At 41.4% G+C, this 26,454-nt stretch overlaps 3 protein-coding genes across 3 annotated transcripts; all 3 read right to left on the bottom strand.

Moving 5' to 3' along the window:
- Nucleotides 1–2,186: 2,186 nt before the first annotated feature.
- LOC133537134 (extracellular calcium-sensing receptor-like) lies at nt 2,187–6,001 on the bottom strand. The gene is made up of 6 exons (XM_061878022.1): nt 5,799–6,001; nt 5,424–5,712; nt 4,532–5,344; nt 4,063–4,290; nt 3,162–3,285; nt 2,187–3,091 (listed from the first exon to the last, which is right to left on the bottom strand). The coding sequence occupies exons 1-6, from the start codon at nt 5,999–6,001 to the stop codon at nt 2,187–2,189; spliced, it is 2,562 nt and encodes an 853-aa protein (XP_061734006.1).
- A 5,338-nt stretch (nt 6,002–11,339) lies between these two features.
- On the bottom strand, nt 11,340–15,597 carry LOC133537136 (extracellular calcium-sensing receptor-like). The gene is made up of 6 exons (XM_061878025.1): nt 15,404–15,597; nt 15,031–15,322; nt 14,161–14,955; nt 13,867–14,088; nt 13,670–13,793; nt 11,340–12,253 (listed from the first exon to the last, which is right to left on the bottom strand). The coding sequence occupies exons 1-6, from the start codon at nt 15,490–15,492 to the stop codon at nt 11,340–11,342; spliced, it is 2,436 nt and encodes an 811-aa protein (XP_061734009.1). The 5' UTR covers nt 15,493–15,597.
- A 6,509-nt stretch (nt 15,598–22,106) lies between these two features.
- Nucleotides 22,107–26,160, bottom strand: LOC133537439 (vomeronasal type-2 receptor 26-like). Its single transcript, XM_061878445.1, is given in 6 exon segments — nt 22,107–22,241; nt 22,243–22,297; nt 22,299–22,381; nt 22,383–22,945; nt 25,944–26,028; nt 26,119–26,160. Coding segments are annotated over 6 exon segments (963 nt in total).
- Between the last annotated feature and the right edge of the window lie 294 nt (nt 26,161–26,454).

Genomic DNA, 26,454 nt, shown 5'->3' with positions numbered 1-26,454 from the left:
ATCAGAGTGACCAAAGAGCCGCATGCAGCCCCGGAGCCGCGGGTTGCCGACCCCTGGTCTAAACTATAGAAACCAGGAAGTTAGAGTGATCCTAACAAGCTCCTAATTGCAATAAAACACATGAGTATGTGTTGACATACTCATTTTGCCCGAGGCATCTAGCCACCTGTTGTACATGTTGTTGTGTAAGAGGATGAGGCAACATTGTTCCATCTCTTGCCTCCTACTTGGCGCACTCTCCCAGTAGGCCGGCACCGCAGGGTAGGAAGTTTCCGAATACAACATATGAGGATGTATTTAGCTCCCACTGGTCTTCCTCTTCCTCTTTGTTGTTTTCGTGCATGATATTGCATCATTGCATAGTTACACTTAGCTTAGGGAGAGCAGTCAGTGACTTCTCTGGATGGCTTTGCAAGCCTTTGCCATATTGAAAGGGCTAACATACCTTTTTCAGTTATATTTGTTTTTTCCTCATTTATTTTCAAATGAATTAATTAATTTCTTCTGGCTTTTACTGAGAAAGTACACTGTATTGCCAAAACTATTTGACCACCAGCTTTGACTCACGTATGAACTTGAAAGTGCCATCCCATTCCTAACCCATAGGGTTCACTATGATGTCGGTCCACCTTTTGCAGCTGTTACGGCTTAAACTCTTCTGGAAGGCAGTCCACAAGGTTGCGGAGTGTGTTTATAGGAATTTTCGACCATTCTTCCAAAAGTGCCTTGGTGAGGTCACATAGTGATGTTGGTTGAGAAGGCTTGGCTCTGTTTCTGTTGTAAGTCATCCCAAAGGTGTTCTATCGCATTCCAGTCAGGACTCTGTGCAGGCCAGTCAAGTTCATCCACACCAGACTCTGTCATCCATGTCTTTATGGACCTTGCTCTGTACACGGGTGCACAGTCTTGTTGGAAGAGGAAGGAGCCCGCTCCAAACTGTTCCCACAAGGTTGGGATCATGGAAAGGTTGTAAATGTTTTGGTATATTGGAGCATTCAACGTTCCTTTCACTTGAACTAAGGGGCCAAGCCCAACTAATGAAAAACAACCCCACATCATAATTCCTCCTTCCCTAAATTTCACACTCTGCACAATGCAGTCCGAAATGTACCATTTTCCTGGCAACCTCCAAACCCAAACTGGTCCATCAGATTGCCAGATGGAAAAGCGTGATTCATCACTCCAGAGAACGCATCTCCACTGCGTCTGCTGACCCTTCTCTGTCAATTTATGTGGCCTAAAACTTCGCGGCTGAGTTGCTGTTGTTCCGAAACTCTTCCATTTTCTTATACTAAAGCTGACAGTTGACTTTGAAATATTTAGGAGCGAGGAAATTTCACGACTGGATTTGTTGCACAGGTGGCATCCTATGACAGTTCCATGCTGGAAATCACTGAGCTCCTGAGTGCGGCCCATTCTTTCGCAAATGTTTGTAGAAACAGTCTCCATGCCTAAGTGCTTGATTGTATACACCTGTGGCCAGGCCAAGTGATTAAGAGACTTGATTCTGATAATTTGAATGGGTGGCCAAATACTTTTGGCAGTATAGTGTGTTGTTTCTCTTGAACAAAAAAATGGCTTAACTGTTCCTTATTAACCTGATTCTGATCATTTGAATGGGTGGCCAAATACTTTTGGCAATATAGTGTATATGTTGTTTCTCTTCGACAAAAAAATGGGCTAACTTTTCCCTATTGAGGCCTGCACTGTAATATATATATTTTAATAATAATTATTATTAGTACATGAGTTGTGCATTGTGTTTTAAATATGCACAAATAAATAGTTTATGTTGCTTTTATTATGATTTGAATAAAGTGACACAACAGTATTATTGACATGTTCTTTATTTGAAATAAAAAGCAAGTCTATGTTTTGGACACATGTTAACACGGTTGCACATTTGAAAATAATACATTATATTGCCAAAAGTATTTGGCCACCTGCCTTGACTCACATATGAACTTGGAGTGCCATCCCATTCCTAACCCCTAGGGTCCAAAATGATATCTGTCCATCTTTTGGAGCTATTACAGCTTCAACTCTTCTGGGAAGACTGTCCACAAGTTATCCACAAAAAACAGTGTCCATGCCTTAGTGCTTGATTTTATACACCTGATTCTGATCATTTGGATGGGTGGCCAAATACATTTGGCAATATAGTTTATCTATGTTTACAAACATCTTTAATTATTTGACTTTCCCATGATGTGCTTCTTTGTATTTTTCTCAGGCTTAAACAGTATTATAAAGCATTTTGGCACAAAAATGCAAACGAGCAGTCCGTAACTAGAGGCCAGGATGGCAAATATCTCCACAGCGACAGTGAACTTGCCAGGAGAGCTCACATAAGCCGGGATGAAGGCGATCCAGACTGCACAGAATATCAACATACTGAAAGTGATGAATTTCGCTTCATTGAAATTATCTGGTAGTTTTCGAGCTAAAAAAGCAATTAGGAAACATAACACGGCCAGGACTCCTATGTAGCCCAGAACAGCCCAGAAGCCCAAAGCAGAGCCGAGGTGGCACTCTAAGATGATTCTGTCTTGGTAAAGTAACATGTTCTTGAATGGCAAAGGAGGGCTGATGGTTAACCAAAGTATGCATATGACCACCTGTACCAGAGTGAATGCCGCAACACAGAGTCTCTGCTGTGTGGGTCCAAACCACTTCATTAGATTACTGCCTGGAAGTGAGGCTTTAAAGGCCAACAACACCAGTATTGTTTTACCTAGAACACATGAGATGCACAGCACGAAGGTGATGCCGAAGGCTGTGTGGCGCAGCATGCAGGACCACTCGGTGGGTCGGCCGAGGAAGGTCAGAGAACACAGAAAGCACAGGGTCAGCGAGAAGAGCAGCAGGAAACTCAGCTCAGAGTTGTTTGCCCGTACGAGCGGCGTTTCTTTGTGGCAGTAGAAGACCAACGTAGCTATCGTGGTCAGGAACATTCCTAGCAAAGAGAAGAAGGCTAAAAGAGTTCCTAGTATTTCTTCATAGGTCAAGAACTCTATTTTCTTTGGGATGCAGGCATCTCTGTGTTTGTTGGACCAGAAGTCAGATGGACATTTCATGCAGTGTAGAGAATCTGCAAAATGGCAGTGTTTGTTTACATTGATTTGAAGGTTGTTCTTACAATGGAATAGTGACCTGTTTACCTGTCATATTACTGATCTCTCCTGCGGGGCAAATAATGCAGTCATAGCAACACACTGGACGCCCTTTTTGAAGGACTTGGTGGGTTCCTGGAAGACAACTCTCACTGCACACTGACGTGGGCACCTGTCAAACAAACCCAGTGTGAACCAAGCATTAAACTACCTAGACCAGGCCTGGGCAATTATTTTGACTCAGAGGGCCAAATTTAGAGAAAAATATGTGTCTGGGGGTTGGTATATCTGACAAACATAGCTAAACTTTATGACGGACCGCGTTACAAAACAGAATGGAATTTAAAGGTTTTAAACTAAATGAAAAACCCAGAATGTACATGAAAATAAATGAAGCGGGATTTACAATATTAACTATGAACGATGAAATACAGAATATTGACAACATATGAATGTCACACCCCTTCTCCATCGACATATTTCAAAATAGAAAAAAAAATGGAACAAATTCAGCAAAATATGAACGCAAAGGGTTCCTACAATCTGATACATCTGATATATCACAAAGCTTTAGAACTTTGCTGTTAAAATCTCCTTCCGATATGCGGAAGTGTCTCTGACACCCGGATTTCAGGCTGGCCGCTCTAGAAACACTCTGTAGAAACGCTCCCCACCCACACTGCTTGGTGCCTTGTCTGAGCTGTTTTGAGTTAGATTACCATGGTAACTGGTATATCATGCAAAAGTGCAGATTCCAACCATTGAAATACTTTGTACAGTCCAAGACTTACAGTCATTTGAAAACATCATAATGACAGCTACAGTTTCCCCCAAAAAATGTTTGGGAATGTCCGGTGGGCCAGATTGAAAAGCTTAACGGGCCGCATGCCCAGGTCTGACCTAGACAAACAGTCTTTTATCAAAATGACTAATAAAACTCAACCACCACCTTGGAGTGTCCGTTTCCCCAGACCACTGGAATGTTGCTCATGATAAACTGATGGCTCTCTGCCAGAGAAGCGTCATAAATGCCCACTGTCACTCCCTCCATCATTCCTCCGCTTTTCATTTGTAAGTTGACCAGTTCGTATTTTGCCGGTGAGTCACCATTGCTGTCGAAATACACTCTTTCCCCTCCTTGAGTGGTGAAGTTGACTTTGCTGAGATACTGCAGGACCTGGAGAGATGGTGCAATGTGCAAACAATTTAGCAGAAATTGCACAAAATGTTAGGCGCTCTCACTACACCTGCATTTGCTTTGTGAAAAATCCCACAGGAATATACAAACACAGGAATGATGAGTTCTGCTACAACACAAAACACAAAAGGGGCTAACGTTTTCAACAAATAACTTTATTTTGCCATCATTTCGAAGCAGCTAATGTTCCATGAGTGTAAAAGAAATAGTAATTGTTTACCTGCCATGGCTCAATGTGTGCAGTATCAGCACAACTCCCATTGGAAAAGGGCCCTTTTCCTTCTTCACACCTGAATAGGTTGTTTAGGGCGTGGGCCACCGAGTAGACGGACTTGTAGACATTGTTGGTGAACCTCAGCTCGGACACGTCGGTGTATTGTGACTGGACGTCTTGCAGGCTCTCGTGGCCGGTGCAGGGCTTCCGTTGGCCATTTGCGAATGCAGTTAGCGAGCAGTCAAACGTCTCCTCCCAAAAGTCTTGCACGAACTGGCTGTGCGGGAACTGCGAGGGGTGGAGCCCTCTCAGGTGCTCCTCGAGCCCGGGGATCTCAGCTCTGCTGACAGTGAAGCCCAGTGAGCCCGCAAGGACGCCGTGGCCCTCGCTTTCAGGCAGAGAGTGATCCGTGATCCAGGCATCACTGCCGACCCACTGCAGACCTGTAACGTTACGTCTGAACAGCTCCTTTGCCAGCAATTTGATTTCTCTATGACTCACAAAGGCCATAATTACTTTGGAAGTAGCACTTTGAATTGTGTCTGTTACCCTCTGCAGATCATTAGGTGGACCAGAGGATGAGAAGGCATCTGAATACTCAATGCACACTCCATATTCTTGTGCAGCCTGTATGAATGCAGCAATGCCATTGAGGCCATACTCATTGTCCACAGCTATGGCTCCAATCCACGTCCAACCCATGTGCTTGACCAGCTTTGCTAAAGCTCGACTCTGGTAGTAGTCACTGGGAATGGTTCTGAAAAAGGTTGGGTACTCTTTTCTGTTGCTGAGGCAGGCACATGTGGCAAAATGGCTAACCTGTAATGAACCAAACAAACTCTGTGCCAAATATTACAATGTTTACAATATTAAAGTTAATAAAAGCATGTATTCATACCACCGGAACATTGAAGCGTCCAAGTATTGGTGCAAATGCAATGGTTGGTCTGGAACCTGAATGACCCAGGATAGCTTGTACTGTCTCTACTTTGGTACAGTTTTCATTGCGGATTTCTCTCTCGAGTCCAGTCACCAGTGCCAGTGCAGCTCTCAGAATATCCATAGTCCCACAGTCGTCGTATATCTTGTAACCCAGTTTGATGTCAGAAAGCATGTCAGGGTTCTTATTGATCTCATCAATAGCGAATATCATGGCCTGAGAGAATTTAAATTCCCTAAAGTTGAAGCTGGAGTGGCAAAAGAAATGCACTCATGTGTCAGATTCAAATAAGTTCTACATTAATACAACAAACGGATAACTAGCAGTACATACTTTTTACACCTTCGCACCTCTGGAAGGACCTGAAATGTGTTAACTGCATAATCCTGCCCCGTCCGGAACGAAAAAATTCCTCCAATCACAAGATCCCCATGCTGCTCCAGCTCGGGCAGGTGTGGTGACCCTTGCATTCTGCACACACACTCCCCCCTCTTCACTGCCAGCAAGACCAAAACCAAGAGGCTCAACGGCGACATGGTGCAGCTCTGCAGACCAGGCCAGCCAGCAAGCCACACGACACATTACACGGCTTTATACACTAAGGAGGGAGAAGTTGTCATGGTTCATCTCATACCTCAGGAGATTAGAAGAAACCAAACAAGTGAAGATGTGTTGTTTTGTGGAAATGTGTTTTTTACTCCAGAACAAATAAAAATAATGGGAATTATGATATAATCACAGGTAATGTACTGCATTGTAATTCTTCTTCTATTTATTCTTCAAAATATGCAATTAGATTTATAGTTATTCTTCATGTGCAGTCTCGTTCAGTTGCATGTCTTCAATGTATTGCGTTAACATATTTCTGTGTCAGATTAACTTCTCATACATTGATAAAAGTATTAGGAATGGACATTACACCTGAAGGCAGTGAAATTTTGTGAGGCAGCTGATGTTGGACCTGGGAGAGTGTTGGTTTAAAAAATTGGTTTTAGTTACAAATGTGATCGGAAATAAAAACAGAATAAAAGGATTTGCTAATCCTTTTCAATTTATATTCAATTGAATACACTCCAAAGAAAATATATTTGATGTTCAAACTGTGTGATTTTTTTTTGCAGATAATCATAAGCTTAGAATTTAATGGCAGCCACACATTGAAAAAAAGTTGGCGGAATGGCATTTTTACCACTGTGTTACATGGCCTTTCCTTTTAACAACACTCAGTAGACGTTTGGGAACTGAGAAGAAATATTTTTGAAGCTTTTCAGGTGAAATTCTATCCCATTCTTGCTTGATGTACAGGCAGGCAGGCCAGTCTAGTACCTGCACTCTTTTACTACGAATCCACGCTGTTGTAACAAGTGGCTTGGCATATATATATATATATATATATATATATATATATATATATATATATATATATATATATATATATATATATATATATATATATATATATACACAGTATATATCTACCTCTTTGGTCCGGAGGACAAGATGTCTGGAGTTTCCAAATATAATTTGAAATGTGGACTCGTCAGACCACAGGACACTTTTCAACTTTGCATCAGTCCATCTTAGATGAGCTCGGGCCCAGCAAAGCTGGCAGCGTTTCTGGGTGTTGTTGATAAACGGCTTTCGTTTTGCATAGTAGAGTTTTAACTTGCACTTACAGATGTAGAGACAAACTGTAGTTATAGACAGTGGTTTTCTAAAGTGTTCCTCAGCTCATGTGGTGATATCTTTTTCACACTGATGTCGGTTTTTGATGCAGTACCGCCTGATGCTTCAAAGGTCCGTAATATCATCGCTTACGATTCTCTGAATTTTTTTGATGATATTACGGACCGTAAATGGTGTAATCCCTTAATCCCCTACAATAGCTTGTTGAAAAATGTTGTTCTTAAACTGTTGGACAGTTTGCTCAAGCATTTGTTCACAAAGTGGTGACCCTCGCCCGATCCTTGTTTGTGAATGACTGAGCATTTCATGGAAGCTGCTTTTACACCCAATCATGGCACCCACCTGTTCCCAATTTGCCTGTTCTTCTGTGGTACGTGTTAATTAAGTGTTTGATGAGCATTCCTCAACTTTTTCAGTCTTTTTTCCCACTTGTGCCAGCTTTTTTGAAACATCTTGCAGGTATCAAATTCCAAATGAGTAAATATTTGCCAAAAATAACAAAGTTTACCAGTTTGAACATTAAGTATCGTGTCTTTGCAGTCTATTCAATTGAAAATAGGTTGAAAAAGATTTGCAATCCTTCTGTTTTTATTCACGATTTACACAACTTGCCAACTTCACTGGTTTTGGGTTTTCTACAATGATTATTACATCAATATTTTTGGTTTTCACAAAATCTTTTATTTATTTATTTTTTAATGTTGATGAACTTAGGAAATACGTCCCTGAAAACATGAGAACTTTAATTATGACCAATGTACCACCCTGTAACTACTTGGTATTTGATCCATACCCAAAGTTGTAGTATCTCCCAACACATATGTCACATATCCAAACAAAAGAAGAATATGTGCTTATTACATGTTAACTGAAGTGTAGATTGAGCATATTACAAACCCCGTTTCCATATGAGTTGGGAAATTGTGTTAGATGTAAATATAAATGGAATACAATGATTTGCAAATCAGTTTCAACCCATATTTAGTTGAATATGCTAGAAAGACAACATATTTGACGTTCAAACTGATAAACACTGTTTTTTTTTGCAAATAATCATTAACTTTAGAATTTGATGCTAGCACCACGTGACAAAGAAGTTGGGAAAGGTGGCAATATATAGTGATAAAGTTGAGGAATGCTCATCAAACACTTATTTGGAACATCCCACAGGTGTGCAGGGTAAATGGGAACAGGTGGGTGCCATGATTGGGTATAAAAACAGCTTCCCAAAAAATGCTCAGTCCTTCACAAGGAAGGATGGGGCGAGGTACACCCCTTTGTCCACAACTGCGTGAGCAAATAGTCAAACAGTTTAAGAACAACATTTCTTAACGCTCTATTGCAAGGAATATAGTAATTTCACCATCTACGGTCCGTAATACCATCAAAAGGTTAAGAGAATCTGGAAAAATCACTGAACATAAGCGATGATATAACGGACCTTCGTTCCCTCAGACGGTACAGCATCAAAAAGCGACATCATCGTGTAAAGGATATCACCACATTGGCTCAGGAACACTTCAGAACTCCACTGTCAGTAACTACAGTTTGTCGCTACATCTGTAAGTGCAAGTTAAAACTACTATGCAAAGCCAAAGCCATTTATCAACGAAACCCAGAAACGCCGCCGTCTTCTCTGGGCCCGAGCTCATATAACATGAACTGCTGCAAAGTGGAAAAGTGTTCTGTGGTCTGACGAGTCCACATTTCGAATCGTTTTTTGGAAATGATGAACGTTGTGTCCTCCGGACCAAAGATGAAAAGAACCATCAGGACTATTCTAGGTGCAAAGTTGAAAAGCCAGCATCTGTGATGGTATGGGGGTGTATTATTACCCAGGGCAATTGGTAACTTACACATCTTTGAAGGCACCATTATTGCTGAAAGGTACATACAGGTTTTGGAGCAACATATGTTGCCATCCAAGCAGCGTTATCATGGACGCCCCTGCTTATTTCAGCAAAACAATGACAAGTCATTTGTTACAACAGCGTGGTTTCATAGTAAAAGACTGTGTGTACTACTAGACTTTCCTGCCTGTAGTCCAAAACTGTCTCCCATTGAAAATGTGTGGCACATTATGAAGCCTAAAATACCACAACGGAGACCCAGGACTGTTGAACAACTTAAGCTGTACCTAAAAAAAGAATGGGAAAAAATTCCACCTGAAAAGCTTCAAAAATGTGTCTCCTCAGTTCCTTTGGGAACTGAGGAGACACATTGTAAAAAGAAAAGGTGATGTAACACAGTGGTGAACATGCCCTTTCCCAACTACTTTGGCACGTGTTGCAGCCATGAAATTCTAAGTTAATTATTCTTTGCAAAAAAAAAATAAAGTTAATGAGTTTGAACATCAAATATCTTGTCTTTGTAGAGCCTTCAATTGAATATCGGTTGAAAAGGATTTGCAAATCATTGTATTCCGTTTATATTTACATCCAACACAATTTCCCAACTCGTATGGAAACGGGGTTTGTAAAATGGAACGTAGTCCGATAATAACAGCAAATGAAAAAATAGATTAATAAGTCCATCCATCTATTAATTTCTTACTTCTTGTCCCTCATCATTTTGACAAGTCTATACAATCTGAAATCAATGACACAATACAGTGGGGCAAAAAAGTATTTAGTCAGCCACCGATTGTGCAAGTTCTCCCACTTAAAATGATGACAGTGGTCTGTAATTTTCATCATAGATACACTTCAACTGTGAGAGACAGAATGTGAAAAAAATACAGGAATTCACATTGTAGGAATTTTAAAGAATTTATTTGCAAATGATGGTGGAAAAAAAGTATTTGGTCAACCATTCAAAGCTCTCACTGATGGAAGGAGGTTTTGGCTCAAAATATCACGATACATGGCCCCATTCATTCTTTCCTTAACACGGATCAATCGTCCTGTCCCCTTAGCAGAAAAACAGCCCCAAAGCATGATGTTTCCACCCCAATGCTTCACAGTAGGTGTGGTGTTCTCGGGATGCAACTCAGTAGACTTTTTCCTCCAAACACGACGAGTTGAGTTTATACCAAAAAGTTCTATTTTGGTTTCATCTGACCAGATGACATTCTCCCGATCCTCTGCTGTATCATCCATGTATCCATTTTGGTATAAACTCAACTCGTCGTGTTTGGAGGAAGAAGAATACTGAGTTGCATCCCACGAACACCACACCTACTGTGAAGCATGGGGGTGGAAACATCATGCTTTGGGGCTGTTTTTCTGCTAAGGGTACAGGATGATTGATCTGTTAGGAGCGTTTATAACCAGTTTGCTTACTTTCAAGGAAAGTTGTCCAGTATGTTCACTAAGTTAATTATTGCCAAAAAATTTATTTGATTGCAAAAAGAAACATGCACTATGTTTAATGAGTTTTTGTTAAAATTAAGGCAACAATTTAATATTTTTTGGGATGTGCTTTATTTTGACAAGTATGGAAATAAAATTTGGTAAGGGTCCCAAAATATTGGTATCTGAACCTTGGTGCCTCAGACCGGAGGTCTCTGCAGAGAGTGGTGAGGACGGCGGAAAAGATCATCGGGACTCCTCTTCCTCCTATCCAGGAAATCGCAAAAATCCGCTGCCTGACTAGGGCTCAGAAAATCTATAGTGACTCCTCCCACCCCACCAAGGACTGTTTTCACTGCTGGAATCTCAAAAGAGGTTCCGCAGCCTCCATACAAGAACCTCCAGGGTTCTGTGACCGCTTCTTCCTTCAGGCCATCAGACTCTTGAACACATCAAAACAGTTCTCTCAATTCCCCCCTCCAAAACGGATTAACTCGCTGCAATATAAAGACAATTTAACATACATCCATAAACGTGGATGCAAACGAAAAAGTGCAATATTACAGTAATCTATTTATTCATACCTGCACTATATTGCTCTTTTATCCTGCACTACAACGAGCTAATGCAACGAAAAGTTGTTCTTATCTGTACTACAAAATTCAAATTTGAATGACAATAAAAAGGAAGTCTAAGTCGAAATAGCAGTTTTATTTTTATTTATTTTAGAATGCACAGAAAAGTGAAAGACGTGTGCTCTTGTCTCACAGAAGGATTGTGAATGATGGGCAAATTAATAAAACGGTTGCCATAATATATCTATCTAGTTTTACTAATAAAGAGGTGTTCACCGTCTCTAAATCTAAACAAATGTGTTGTGTTGTGTTGTGTTAAGTATTTATAAGGATTTTAGTGTCCCTTTACTCATCATGTTCTTTTTTGTGTTCTTCTCAGGTCGCATTAGTATTATGTAACATTTAGGCACAAATATGCAAATGAGCAATCCAAAACTGGAGGCCAATATCGCAAATATTTCCACAGTGACACTGAACTTCCCAGGGGAGCTGATATACGCGGGGATGAAAGTGATCCACACTGCGGAAAATATCAACATGCTAAAGGTAATCAATTTGGCTTCGTTAAAGTTATCGGGCAACTTCCGCGCCAAAAAGGCCAGAATGAAACACAACACGGCCAAAAGACCGATGTAGCCAAGCACAGCCCAGAATCCCACGGCTGAACCCACGGCGCACTCCAAAATGATTTTATCTTTATACTCCTTGAAATTCTTCAAAGGAAAAGGAGGAGCCAATGTTAGCCAGAGGATGCATATGATGACTTGTATAAGAGTGAACGCCAGCACACTAAGCCTCTGCTGAAGAGGCCCGAACCACTTCATGACATTACTGTCAGGTAGTGTGGCCCTGAAGGCCATAAGCACCACTATGGTCTTCCCCAGAATGCAAGAGATGCAAAGCACAAAGGTGATTCCAAAAGCTGTGTGGCGCAGCATGCAGGACCACTCGGTGGGCGGGCCGATGAAGGTCAGAGAGCACAGGAAGCACAATGTCAGGGAGAACAGCAACAGGAAGCTCAGCTCCGAGTTGTTGGCCCTGACTATGGGTGTTTTCCTGTATTTAAAGAAAACACAGGCTACAGCCGCTGTCATGCACGAGCCAAGTAAAGACGCCACGGTGAGGATCGCTCCCATGACCTCCTCGTAAGACAGGAACTCGGCTTCTTTTTTCAAGCAGGCGTTTCTTCTCTCATTTGACCAGAACTCAGAGGGACATCGCGCACATGTGGCAGAATCTGAAATTGAAAACATTTCTCAGACTACATTTTCATTAATATCTGTGTGGAGTCTTATCTTTTGTAGCTCCGGTTACATTTGCTGAACTGCAAATGTAATCGTTTTCCAAGTATGCAATCATTTTGATTTGACCAAAGAGGTTACGCGTACACCGTATTTTCCGGACTATAAGGCGAACTCAAAATCCTTTTTTTTTTCTCAAAACTCGACAGTGCGCCTAAGAACGCGGTGCGCCTAATGTTAGGAATAGGTTTTTTTTTAGCTAACCCACCTCGAAGCAATTTTATTTGGTACATGGTGCAATGATAAGTGTGACCAGTAGATGTGAAATATATTTATATAGCGCTTTTCTCTAGTGACTCAAAGCGCTTTACATAGTGAAACCCAATAACTAAGTTACATTTAAACCAGTGTGGGTGGCACTGGGAGCAGGTGGGTAAAGTGTCTTGCTCGAGGACACAACGGCAGTGACTAGGATGGCAGAAGCGAGGATCGAACCTGCAACCCTCAAGTTGCTGGCACGGCCGCTCTACCAACCGAGCTATACCGCCCCAAACATAAGATATAAGTGGAGGCTGCACCGTTTGATGTGTTTCAACATACGAGTATTATTATGGTGTGTGTCCAAGGTAAGACAATAAATCAGGCGTTTTGTTTCCCAATGTTATGCAAAAGCAACTTTTCTTACCTTCTGGTACCTGCTGATGGGATCTGCATAAATCTTGAACAATTGCACGCGTCCACCTTATAATTATCTTCTTTTTCTCTATCTTCTTGTTATGGGACATTCATTCTCCAATGTTGCCATTTCTAATACAAAGTAGTGAAAGTTCTAACTCATATCTGTCAGTATACTAGCCATAAAAGTGGTAAAACATACCAGTGTAGTGAGTTTACATTATTCACCTGAAGAACTAAAGTTATTAAAGTTCCGGTCGAACGGTTTTTCACGGGACACATTTCCGGTGTTGTGGTTTCCGGATGAGGAGATGCTGCTCTGTTATTGATTGAAGTAGAGTCTGAATGTCATTAAAACATTTAGCGCTTTTTTTTGACTCTTCCTCGATTCCCGTCCTTGCACGCTACACCGCTACAACAAAGATGACGGGGAGAAGATACTGTCGAAGGTGAATCACGTAAATAAGACCACAAAAAGGCAAATTCGGAAGTGACTGTCAGAAAGCGGCTTGAAGTTGATCTGAAAACATCATCTATGCAACATTTTGACCTAAGAACCACCATTACATGTTATGTAGGCCACAAGAAAGCGTTTTACATTTAGAAAATAAAATAAAAATGACTCCACTAATGCGCCCTATAATAGTCCATTTATTGGCAGTTTTCTTTATAATCCAGTACGTCCTATGGTTCGGAAAATACGGTATATATATTTTTTTTTTCAAAGGTCTGACTACCTGTTATGTTGCTATATTCACCCTCTGCACACCTCACACAGTCATAGCAGCAGACAGGCCTTCCTTTCTGCAGAACTTTGCGTGTCCCCGGGCGACACTTCTCACTGCAAACTGACATCGGCACCTGCATTATTTCAACATTTTGTGAATTCTCCTATACATTGCAATTTAACTTTGTCTGTTGCACCCCTGCTTACCTGGTGGGAGTTCTCTGCCCAAACCAGAGACTTAGTATGCAAAGTCAGCTGTTTGTCTGCAGATGCGTCATACAAACCGACTGTGACAAATGTGACAACCCCGTTTTCTCCGGGCTGCCAGTTTATGATTTCATATTTGGCTGTTGGGTCTCCATTCTCATTAAAGTAAACTTCATCTCCTTCCTTAGTTATGAAGCGAATATTCTTCATGTGGTGTAAAATCTAAACAGAGATACATATAAATAATAAATAGCTTATTTATTTAATTTTTCTTACACTTTGGAATGTACCTACTGTGGATGGCTTTAGCTGCACCTCTGTGTTACATGTTGTGTTACAACCAAGAATACCATGAAGTGCGTGGACGACAGTGTACACTGCTTTATAGACATTATTAAAGATTGGCATGAGTGACATATCAGTGAAGCTGTTGTGAATGTTGCCCAGGTCCTCAAAATCACTGCACTTCCTCGGACTCCTTGAGGACAAGTTTGTTTGCTTGAGCTGACAGTTGAACAATGTCTCCCAGAATTTTTTGAAAGTGTCATCACCAGATGAATTGAGGGGTTTGACATCCAATATAAACTCCCTCATGCCCGATACATGTGCTTTGGGAATGGACAGGCCGATGGCTCCATCCAAGATGTGATGCTGATCCATAGTGGCAGTTTGGGAATCAAATATCCAACCTTCAGTGCCAACCCACTGGTAGCCGGTCAGGTTGTGATAAGACAATTGGGGTATCAGCACATCTATGTCCATGTGGGAGAGGAATGCGACAATCACTTTGGAAGTGGAACGCTTAATGACATTTATTATCTTTTGTATTTTGTCTGGTGGATCAGTCCTAAAGAAAGACACTGAGTACTCCAGGCAGATACCGAGCTGTCGGGCAGATGCTGTAAATGTGGCCATTCCGTTGTTACCATAATCATCATTGGTGTTAATAGCTCCAACCCAGGTCCACCCAAAGTGTTTGACTAGCTGTGCCAGGGCTCTACTTTGGTAGTAATCACTAGGTATTGTTCTGAGGAAAGACCGGTATTTGACTTTATCGCTGAGGCAAGCACAGGTGGCAAAGTGACTGATCTGCAGGAATAGAGGACATCATTATTAACAATATTTATTTATGATTGACTGTACATTACACCCAGTCCTACCCACCAGTGGGATGTGAAAGGGTCCGATTACAGTAGCAATAGCCATGCAAGGAGAGGACGACGTCTCACCCACAATAGCTTGAACTTGGGCTGGTCTGGTGCAGGGCTCGTCCAAAGGACCGTCCGAGTCTCCATTGGCCAAAGCCAGGGCAACCCTTACCCCTCTAGAAATGGAGCCGCAAGAGTCATAGATTTTATAGCCCAGAGTGAGACCGGGCAGCAGGTCTGTGCTGTTGTTTATCTCCTCGATGGCAAAGAGCATAGCCTGGGCAAACTGGAATCCCCTAAAATTCAAACTGTGTACAGATAGTTGCAAGCAGCTTTATGCAAAAATGTAAAGTGAATGCATTCCAATGTCCCTGCTATGGTTTATTTACCTGGTGCACTGCAGTGGAGGCGGCTTGTGCACGTAGGTATCCTTTCGGTGAATCCAGCTGCTGTGGAGAGAAAAGATGCCCCCCAACATGATGTCTCCATCCTTAAACAGCTGGGGGTTCTCAGTATTTCCTCTGCGCTTGCAGATTGGGTGATCGGCCCAAGAGAAAGACGCTACCAGGAACAGGTGTAGAAGTGCCCAACCCTGCTCTGCCCACCTGTGTGTGGACGTCATGGTGTTTGAGCATGAGGCCAAGTCACAGAGTAACATGGCTGGACCATTTAAGTGAATCAGGAGCACTGCATGTTTTATACCTTTTAAAGCAGCATATAATCAGTCTGCAAGGAGGGGCAGGAGGTGGGAGGTACCAAGAGAAATTAATGTAGTTTTATAAAATAAAGTGCTTCAAAAAAGAGCTCTCGTTTATTTGTTTGGAATGTGTTGAATTTAAGTTGTATTTAACCCATGCAATCAGTTTTGCATTGTTAAACTTTAAGAAACAAGACTCTGTCCAGTATATTCTATCATATGCAGAAAATATGAGTATTTCCAACCATTTCCATTTCCAGAACAGCAAATGTAGTTCAAAAATACAATAACCCATCACTTCATTGGGTACTTGACACCAAATTTGAGACCCAAAAGAAAGCTCTATCGGCAACAGTGTTTTTTCAAAACATATTACAGAAAATAAAACGCACATTCTTAAACTAATACCTTTCTGAATTAAGTGTACGTTGGTAAATAGGGATGGGTGCTTTTGAATCGATACTGGTACTCAACAATACCAATTGTTTAATTCTGGGTAGTACTTGTATAGCGCTTTTCTACCTTTAAGGTGCTCAAAGCGCTTTGACACTACTTCCACAATTACCCATGCACACACACATTCACAGCCTGATGAAGGGAGCTGCAATGCAAGGCGTTAACCAGCACCCATCCGGAGCAAGGGTGAAGTGTCTTGCTGCGGACACAACAAACGTGAGGATGTTGGTACTATGTGGGGATTGAACCTGGGACCCTCGGGTTGCGCAAGGCCACTCTTTCACTGCGCCACGCCGTCCCGTTTGTACTTTTGTGTGTGTTAATGTGTTAAGAAATGTTGTTTTTCAATAGCAAATAATTTTTTTTAATTAAAAGTTTTTAACAGTGACATATTTGTGAAAGATAATGGAGGTTGACAGTTTTATTTGTTGTTTTTTACACTTTTGAGTCTCATTTGCAAGTATTGTATTTAGGGCTGGGCGATATATCGAATATACTCGATATATTGCGGGTTTTTCTCTGTGCGATATAGAAAATGACTATATCTTGATATTCGAGAATATGTTCTCACGCAGTTGCTTTTAGCTGCGGGCATTACACTGCAGGCTTTTCTCACTTTTTCTTGTATCTGCTTCTCACAGAGACGTAAAACAAGCGCACCTTCTTACATACGTCACCATACTGTCACAACGTCATACGCCTTCGCAGAGCAGACAAGTTGTGACATGGTAAGGTTCATTGTGATGCTAGCGGTGTGGTAACAAATGAAGGAAGAATTAATTCCCAAGAAAAACAGCAGGAAGTCCATCGTCTGGCGGTGGTTTGGCTTCAAGCGGGAAGAGGTTTTACAAGTGTGCGGAAAAAGCGTAGCAGCACTGCTAATGTGTAGTACCATTTGAAAAGTCACCTCCTAAAGAATGAAGAGTGATTACTCCGCATGTCAACATCTCCAGCTGGTGTCACACCAACAAAATACCGAAGCAACAATTTCCATATCAACACCTTATGAAAAAAAGTCAACAACAGAAGGAGATAACGTCCGCAGTAAACTACCACATAGTGAAGGACATACACTATTGGATTTCCTTTTATGCAGCTATTTTTTATTTGACAGTTATTGAAGGTTAGTGCGTCTGCCTCACAATAGGAAGGTCCTGAGTAGTCCTGGGTTCAATCCCGGGCTCGGGAGCTTTCTCTGTGGAGTTTGCATGTCCTCCCCGTGACTGCGTGGGTTCCCCTTCGGGTACTCCGGCTTCCTTCTACTTCCAAAGACATGCACCTGGGGATAGGCTCCTCCCACCTCCAAAGACATTCACCTGGGGATAGGTTGATTGGTAACACTAAATTGGCCCTAGTGTATGAATGTGAGTATGAATGTTGTCTGTCTATCTGTGTTGGTCCTGCGATGAGGTGGCGACTTGTCCAGGGTGTACACTGCCTTCCACCCGATTGTAGCTGAGGTAGGCACCAGCCGCCCCCACTACCCGAAAGGGAATAAGCGGTAGAAAATGGATAGATGGATGGATGAAATATATTGTGTGAAATAATGCACAAAAGTGCACTTTATAAGTTTTAAACTATTGTATTGGAGTTCAGTACAAAAAGTGCACTTTAATTTAGTTTTGTTATGATATGTCATCCTAGTGACATCATGCACAAAAGTGCACTAATAACTTGTTTTAAAATGTCTCTGACAATCTTTTTAGAATTTACATTAACGTTTGTGCTACTGCTTAATAACTGTTTAATAAATACAGTTTTAAAAATGGACTTAGTTGTGATCTATCTCTCTGCATGAAAGTTTAAAATGAGCATATATTAATGCAGTATGTACAAGAATGTTTTAATGTAGACACATAGAATCATCATACTGCTGGGATTATATGCATCAAGTGTTAATTCAAGGCTAAGGCAAAATATCGAGATTTATATCATGTATCATGATATGGCCTAAAACTATTGAGATATTAATGAAAGGCTTTATCGCCCAGCCCTAATTGTACTGTGTTATAAAGTAGACTTTGTATGCAGTTGCAATTACAAGATTGCGGTAGTACAGAGGTGTCAAACTCATTTTCATTGAGGGCCACTTCAAAGGGCCACATCTATCAATGAGTATTATAGGAATGTACATATATATATATATATTTATATATATATATTACATTAACAATGTATTTTTTTACATAAGCTGCAAAAAAAGTCTTTACATTTTACTTTAAAAACTGGCAGCTCAGTCACCAGAATGTTACAGTGAAAGCAGTGTGCTTTTTACAGCATATAAGAAATGGAATAAATGGAGTGGAATGAAAAAACAATACCACTGTTTTTAGCGATAACATTCATGCAACAGAGCTGCCAGGTTGTGTTTTTTTACGGTCAAATCTTGCTGTTTCAATGTTTTTTTTGTTATTTTTTTTCAATTTTTTTTGTGTTTTACTGTATATGGAAAAAAAAAACAGTACCTAAATTGAGTTTACAGTAAAAAACCTCAGTTGGCGGATTTAACCGTAAAATCTATTGTCAATTCTACAGTGTACAATTTGATTGATAATTTTTTTTTTAAATCATAAGTCAAGCAGATATTTAAGTGCAGTATTTATCTTTATTTTAATAAAAACATTTTTAGTAATACATGATAATATAATATTCGGATTTTGATAATATTTGTTTTAAAATATATGCAGCTGCATGCATTATATGTTTTTTAATGTCAAAAGGGAAATATATATATATTTAGTAAGAAAAGATTAAGCATTTTATTAATGCATATTATTTATAGGCTTTCGCCAGCCACTATATATAATGTGGCGGGCCCGACTTGGCTTCCGGGCCTTGAGTTTTACACCTGAGTTGAGTGTATGGATTACGGTGTGTTGCCTAGTGGGGAAGTAGTATTTGCTATGAAATGGAATGTTATGTTCAGCCCTACAAAGTGTTTATACTGTAAGTTGTGTACTTATTACACACTCGCCGTTTGATTGTTTGATTGATAAGGCGTATCTCAAATTTGGGGGTGTTAAAAATTGCCGTGTAAAATTGCTAATGCTAATCAGTACCATGTATATGCTTGAACCGATGTAAGTTATCACTGAGCTACCACATTTTGAACAAGTGGAGCCAAACTTTATGTTCAAACACTTTGCATCAGGCATACTTGCTATGCTGCCATGGAAAAAAAAGCATCATTACCTAGAAACAATCTGCTCTGAGTACTGCTGTAGTGCTTGTTTTACTAAGTGTTTGAGCTGGTGACCAATCAGGGAAACATCCATCCCATCCATCCATCCATCTTCTTCTGCTTATCCGAGGTCGGGTCGCGGGGGCAGCAGCCTAAGCAGGGAAGCCCAGACTTCCCTCTCCCCAGCCACTTCGTCCAGCTCTTCCCGGGGGATCCCGAAGCGTTCCCAGGCCAGCCGGGAGACATAGTCTTCCCAACGTGTCCTGGGTCTTCTTGGACGTGCCCTAAACACCTCCCTCGGGAGGCGTTCGGGTGGCATCCTGACCAGATGCCCGAGCCACCTCATCTAGCTCCTCTCGATGTGGAGGAGCAGCGGCTTTACTTTGAGTTCCTCCCGGATGACAGGGCCTCTCACCCTATCTCTAAGGGAGAGCCCCGCCACACGGCGGAGGAAACTTATTTCGGCCGCTTGTACCCGTGATCTTATCCTTTCGGTCATTACCCAAAGCTCATGACCATAGGTGAGGATGGGAACGAAGATCGACCGGTAAATTGAGAGCTTTGCCTTCCGGCTCAGCTCCTTCTTCACCACAACAGATCGGTACAACGTCCGCATTACTGAAGACGCCGCACCGATCCGCCTGTCGATCTCACGATCCACTCTTCCCCCACTCGTGAACAAGACTCCTAGGTACTTGAACTCCTCCACTTGGGGCAGGGTCTCCTCCCCAACCCGGAGATGGCACTCCACCCTTTTCCGGGAGAGAACCATGGACTCGGATTTGGAGGTGCTGATTCTCATTCCGGCTGCTTCACACTCGGCTGCGAACCGATCCAGTGAGAGCTGAAGGAGTTTAAGTACCAGGGAAAAGAAAGTTTCGAAATATGATACTGTTTGAGTTCATGTGAATTGATACCCGTTAGTACCGATGGAATTCGATACCTATCCCTATTGGTTTATATGGGGAATGCATATATTTTTAAAGGCCTACTGAAATTAGATTTTCTTCTTCAAACGGGGATAGCAGGTCCATTCTATGTGTCATACTTGATCATTTCGCGATATTGCCATATTTTTGCTGAAAGGATTTAGTAGAGAACATCGACGATAAAGTTCGCAACTTTTGGTCGCTAATAAAAAAGCCTTGCCTTTACCGGAAGTAGCAGACAATGTGCGCGTGACGTCACCGGTGTGAAGGCTCCTCACATCCTCACATTGTTTATAATGTGAGCCTCCAGCAGCAAGAGCTATTCGGACTGAGAAAGCAACAATTTCCCCATTAATTTGAGCGAGGATGAAAGATTCGTGGATGAGAAAATTTAGAGTGAAGGACTACAAAAAAAATTAAAAAAAAAAAATTTGGTAAAAAAAAAAGGCGATTGCATTGGGAGCGATTCAGATGTTTTTAGACACATTTACTAAGATAATTCTGGGAAATCCCTTATCTTTCTATTGTGTTGCTAGTGTTTTAGTGAGTTAAATAGTAGCTGATAGTCGGAGGGGTGTGGCCACGGGTGTGTTGACGCCAGTCTCTGAGGGAAGTCACAAAGCTGCAGCAGGACAGAAGCCCCGCTGATCACCGGTAAGAGGCGACTTTTTACCACAATTTTCTCACCAAAACCTGCCGGTTGACAAGTGGTCGGGAACCATGTTCGCTTGACCGCTCTGATCCTTCACCTCCGGGAATTTTAAACAAGGAAACACTGTGTGTTTTTGTAGCTAAAGGCTAAAGCTTCCCACCTCCATCTTTCTACTTTGACTTCTCCATTATTAATTGAACAAATTGCAAAAGATTCAGCAACAAAGATGTCCAAAATACTGTGTAATTGGGCGATGAAGAAAGACGACTTATAGCCGTAAGTTGTGCTGGGCTAATATTTCCCCTCCAACCAATAACGTCACAAACACGCGTCATCATACGCGTCATCATTCCGCAACGTTTTCAACAGGAAACTGCGCGGGAAATTTAAAATTGTAATTTAGTAAACTAAACTGGCCGTATTGGCATGTGTTGCAATGTAAAGATTTCATAATTGATATATAAACTATCAGACTGCGTGGTCGGTAGTAGTGGGTTTCATTAGGCCTTTAAGAGTTATTTCTTTATTCATAGTCATATTTAAAGCAGCTAATATTTTCCCATGTGTACTCTTTATGCTTGTATCTTATGTATGCAAGTAAACTCTGTGCCTTACCTGAAGGCGTTGGAATGTGGGAGTATGGTCTACTCCCTTTTTACCTTATCAGTATTAGAACAATGAGGCTTTATTCCTTTCTGGGCGGGTGGGGGCTGTTTTCGTACTCAATAAGCTGTCTCTTTCTGTTTGATTTTCAGACCGCTTCGAGATGCTGGTATTACCGCATTCTAAGGCTGGTCTCCTAAAGATTTAGTAAAACTTAATAATATTCCTATTCTGTCTTTTTGGTCCTTATTACCCAACATATATGTCATCTGAAAGTACTTGGGATTCACCAGTGACTTTAATTCCCTGAGAGGAAGACCAGTCAGACACAACATTAGACAGACTGTTTGACACAGCTCTTGTATTAGCTCTAAAAACAGGTATCAAATAAATTACTCATTGAGCGTATACTTACTGAAGTCTGTTTACATTATAACAGGAGTGGTTGCATCACCTCAACATGAAATGAAATGCAGCAACGCAGTTATCTACACGTAATCTTATCAGTACAACTTTTGAATAGTAATTTTACAGGCAAAAGATAATCTTGCAATGCCATTAAAATATTCCACGGTCATTGTTTTTTCCCAATCATATGTTTCTTTGTATTTTTCTCTGATTTCAACAATAAAATATAACATTTTGGCGCAAATATACAGAAAAGTAACCCAAAGCTTGAGGGAGAGCTGACATAAGCAGGGATAAAAAAAGATCCAGACTGCACAGAATATCAACATGCTGAAAATGATGAATTTGGCTTCATTAAGGCAAAAAAGCGAGAACGAAGCACAGAACAGCAAGCAGGCCGATGTACCCAAACACAACCCATAACCCAGCTGGAGAACCCAAAATTACACTCTAAAATGATCTTCTCCGTAGCATGGCCTGCATTTCTGTAGGTTAATGGTGGTGTAAGTTTCAGCCAAAGCACGCAAACAAACATCTGAATAGAAGTGCAGCTGAGGACGCTGGTCCTTTGAAGTAGAGCAGAACATTGTACCATTATGTTTGCCGGCCTTGTTGCCTTGAAGGCCGTTACCACGGCTATAATTTTAGCCAAGACGCAGGAAAGGCACAGGGCAAAAGTAATACCAAAGGCCGTGTGGCGCAGCATGCAGGACCAGTCTGAGGGCTTGCCTATGAACATCAGTGAGCACAAGAATCCCAAAGTCAGGGAGAAGAGCAGGAGGAAGCTCAGCTCTGAGTTGCTGGCTCTCACAAGAGGAGTGTGTTGGAAACAGAAGTAGATACAGGACACCATTACAGTTAGACCTGCTCCAAAGAGTGAGAATGTGGTCAGCAGAGCCCCCATGGTTTCTCCATTGGACAGGAACTCAATCACCTTTGGCGCACACTGTCTGTGGTTTTCATTGGACCAATCCTCTCGCATGCATTAGAAACACTCTGCAGAATCTAAATAGAACAAATGCACCGAGTCAAGTCAAGGTGGTACGCACACCACTCACCATTGACAGTCAAAACCGAGTACCATGATTTTCTTTAGTTTATACAGCTCTTCTGTCATTACATTGAGCAAGTGTACCTAATGGTGTGGCCAGTCAGTGTGATATCAATCAATCAATCAATGTTTACTTATATAGCCCTGAATCACTAGTGTCTCAAAGGGCTGCATAAACCACAACACAAACCAATACGACATCCTCGGTAGGCCCACATAAGGGCAAGGAAAACTCACACCCAGTGGGACGTCGGTGACAATGATGACCCAGTGGGACGTCGGTGACAATGATGACTATGAGAACCTTGGAGAGGACGAAAGCAATGGATGTCGAGCGGGTCTAACATGATACTGTGAAAGTTCAATCCATAATGGATCCAACACAGCCGCGAGAGTCTAGTCTAGTCCAAAGCTTATCCAACACATCAGCGAGAGTCCCGTTCACAGCGGAGCCAGCAGGAAACCATCCCCCAAGCTGATACACAGGCGAGCGGTCCATCCAGAGTCCCGACTCTGGACGAGCGGTTCATCCAGGGTCCCGACTCTGGGCAACCAGTACGTCATCCATGGCCACTGGATCGGACCGGACCCCCTCCACAAGGGAGAGTGGGACATAGGAGAAAAAGAAAAGAAACGGCAGATCAACTGGTCTAAAAAGGGAGTCTATTTAAAGGCTAGAGTATACAAATGAGTTTTAAGGTGAGACTTAAATGCTTCTACTGAGGTGGCATCTCGAACAGAGTACTGGAGCCCGAAATGAAAACACTCCATAGCCCGCAGACTTTTTTTGGGCTTTGGGAATCACTAATAAGCCGGAGTTCTTTGAACGCAGATTTCTTGCCAGGACATATGGTACAATACAATCGGCAAGATAGGCTGGAGCTAGAGCGTGTAGTATTTTATACCTAAGTATTAAAACCTTAAAGTCACATCTTAAGTGCACAGGAAGCCAGTGCAGGTGAGCCAGTACAGGCGTGATGTGATCAAACTTTCTTGTTCTTGTCAAAAGTCTAGCAGCCGCATTTTGTACCAACTGTAATCTTTTAATGCTAGACATGGGGAGAGCCGAAAATAATATGTTACAGTAATCGAGGCGAGACGTAACAAACGCATGGATAATGATTTCAGCGTCTTTAGTGGACAGGATGGAGCAAAATTTTTACGATATTACGGAGATGAAAGAAGGCCGTTTTAGTAACGCTTTTAATGTGTGGCTCAAAGGAGAGAGTTGGGTCGAATACCCAGATTCTTTACCGAGTCGCCTTGTTTAATTGTTTGGTTGTCAAATGTTAAAGTTGTATCACTAAATAGAGTTTGGTGTCTAGCAGGACCGATAATCAGCATTTCCGTTTTTTTGGCGTTGAGTTGCAAAAAGTTAGCGGACATCCATTGTTTGATTTCATTAATACCAATATTTTAGATACCAATCTTTTGGTACCGGTATCAAAATGATTTTGATACTTTTCGGTACTTTTCGGGGACTACAAAAAACTGCATTATTGGTTTTATTTTAACAAAAAGATTTGAGGGTACATTAAACATACATGTATGTTTTTTTATTGCATGTTTGTCCTTAGATAAAATAGTGAACTTACTAGACAACTTGTCTTTTATTAGTAAACGGGAAACAAAGGCTCCTAATTTATCTGCTGACGTATGCAGTAACGTATTGTGTCATTTATCATTCTATTATTTCGTATACATTGTTAAGGACAAGTGGTTGAAAATTAATGATTAATCTATTTGCTCATTTACTGTTAATATCTCCCTACTTTCTATTTTAACATGTTTCATCTACACTTCTGTTAAAATTTAATAATCACTTATTCTTCTGTTGTTTAATACTTTATATTAGTTTTGGATGATACCACACATTTGGGTATCAATCCAATACCAAGTTAAGTTTAAGTTAAAGTACCATTGATAGTCACACACACAGTCAGTGTGGTGAAATTGCCCTCTGCATTTGACCCATCTCCTTGTTTGACCCCGTGGTAGGTGAGGGGAACAGTGAGCAGCAGCGGTGTCTGTGTTCGGGAATCATTTTGGTGATTAAAGCCCCAATTCCAACCCTTGATGCTGAGTGCAAAGCAGGGAGGCAATGGGCCCCATTTCTATAGTCTGGTATGACTCAGCCGTCGTTACACGATCATACATTGATCATATTCAAAGTTCTCATGTGTCCAGGGACATATTCCTGAGTTTATAAACATAATGAAATAAAATTAAAAAACGAAAGAAGATGTTGTAATGCCAAAACATATCGACATAATCATAGTAGTATCGACTAGATACGCTAGAGTGGTGGCGGACCGGTACTTTTCAGAGGCAGTATAGAACCGAAAATGATTAATTAGTATCGCGGTACTAAACTAATTCTGGTATACCGTACAACTCTAATGTTTGAGTTTGAGTTTGAGTTTATTTCGAAAAACCTTTGTTCACTTCCTGTTCTCAATTTATTCACAATATACTGCATAAGTAATCACAATATAAAGCTACTCAGTTGCTTAGTGGTTAGAGTGTCCGCCCTGAGATCGGTAGGTTGGGAGTTCAAACCCCGGTCGAGTCATACCAAAGGCTATAAAAATGGGACCCATGACCTCCCTGCTTGGCACTCAGCATCAAGGGTTGGAATTGGGGGTTGAATCACCACAAATGATTCCCGGGCGCGGCACCGCTGCTGCCCACTGCTCCCCTCACCTCTCAGGGGGTGAACAAAGGAATGGGTCAAATGCAGAGGACAAATTTCTCCACACCTAGTGTGTGTGTGAAAATCATTGGTACTTTAACTTTAAATTTAAATAAATAAATAATAATTGATGAAGTAAGTTGTATTGCATATGATGAGATAAGTAAGATTATTTTGAGAATGAATTAATGGATGAAATACATTCAAAATGTTTATCATGTACAGCTAACAGAACATTAATATTTCATCTTAAAACTCACGAGTGGAGTTGCGGATCTCCCCAGCAGCACAAGAGATGCGAGAAAAGCAGCAGATTGGTTTTCCCCTAATGGCAGACAACTGTAACTGCACACGGACTCGGGTCTCTGCAACAATCAGTAGCACTCCATTTTAAATACCATGGACACATCTCAGTTTTTCTACGGAGATGGGTACCGTTGAGGAATCAGTAGCCCATGTGATGTCAATTCCGTTCATCTTGAATTGATTTCCCTGTGGTAGTGAAGCGTCATAGCTCCTGACAGTCACAAACGCAACACCTCCCACTGCGTCTTTCTGCCAGTTCACCAGCACTTATGTTGCAGCGGGGTCTCTGTTCTTGTCAAGGTGCACATTTTCGCCGGACTGAAGAGTGAAGTTCACAGTTTGCAGGTGTTTCACAATCTAAAAATGGGAAATCTTTTCAGTTTCCTAACAGAAAATGTTGTCATTACTTTAGGTAGGTGACTTCTAACGTTCTCCGTCTCTAAGATATCTGGCCAAACACATGAC

The sequence above is a fragment of the Nerophis ophidion genome, linkage group LG18 (assembly GCF_033978795.1).
Source record: "Nerophis ophidion isolate RoL-2023_Sa linkage group LG18, RoL_Noph_v1.0, whole genome shotgun sequence".
NCBI lineage: Eukaryota > Metazoa > Chordata > Actinopteri > Syngnathiformes > Syngnathidae > Nerophis > Nerophis ophidion.
Note: the sequence above shows the minus strand (reverse complement) of the source record. Positions and strands in the feature narration are given on the sequence as shown.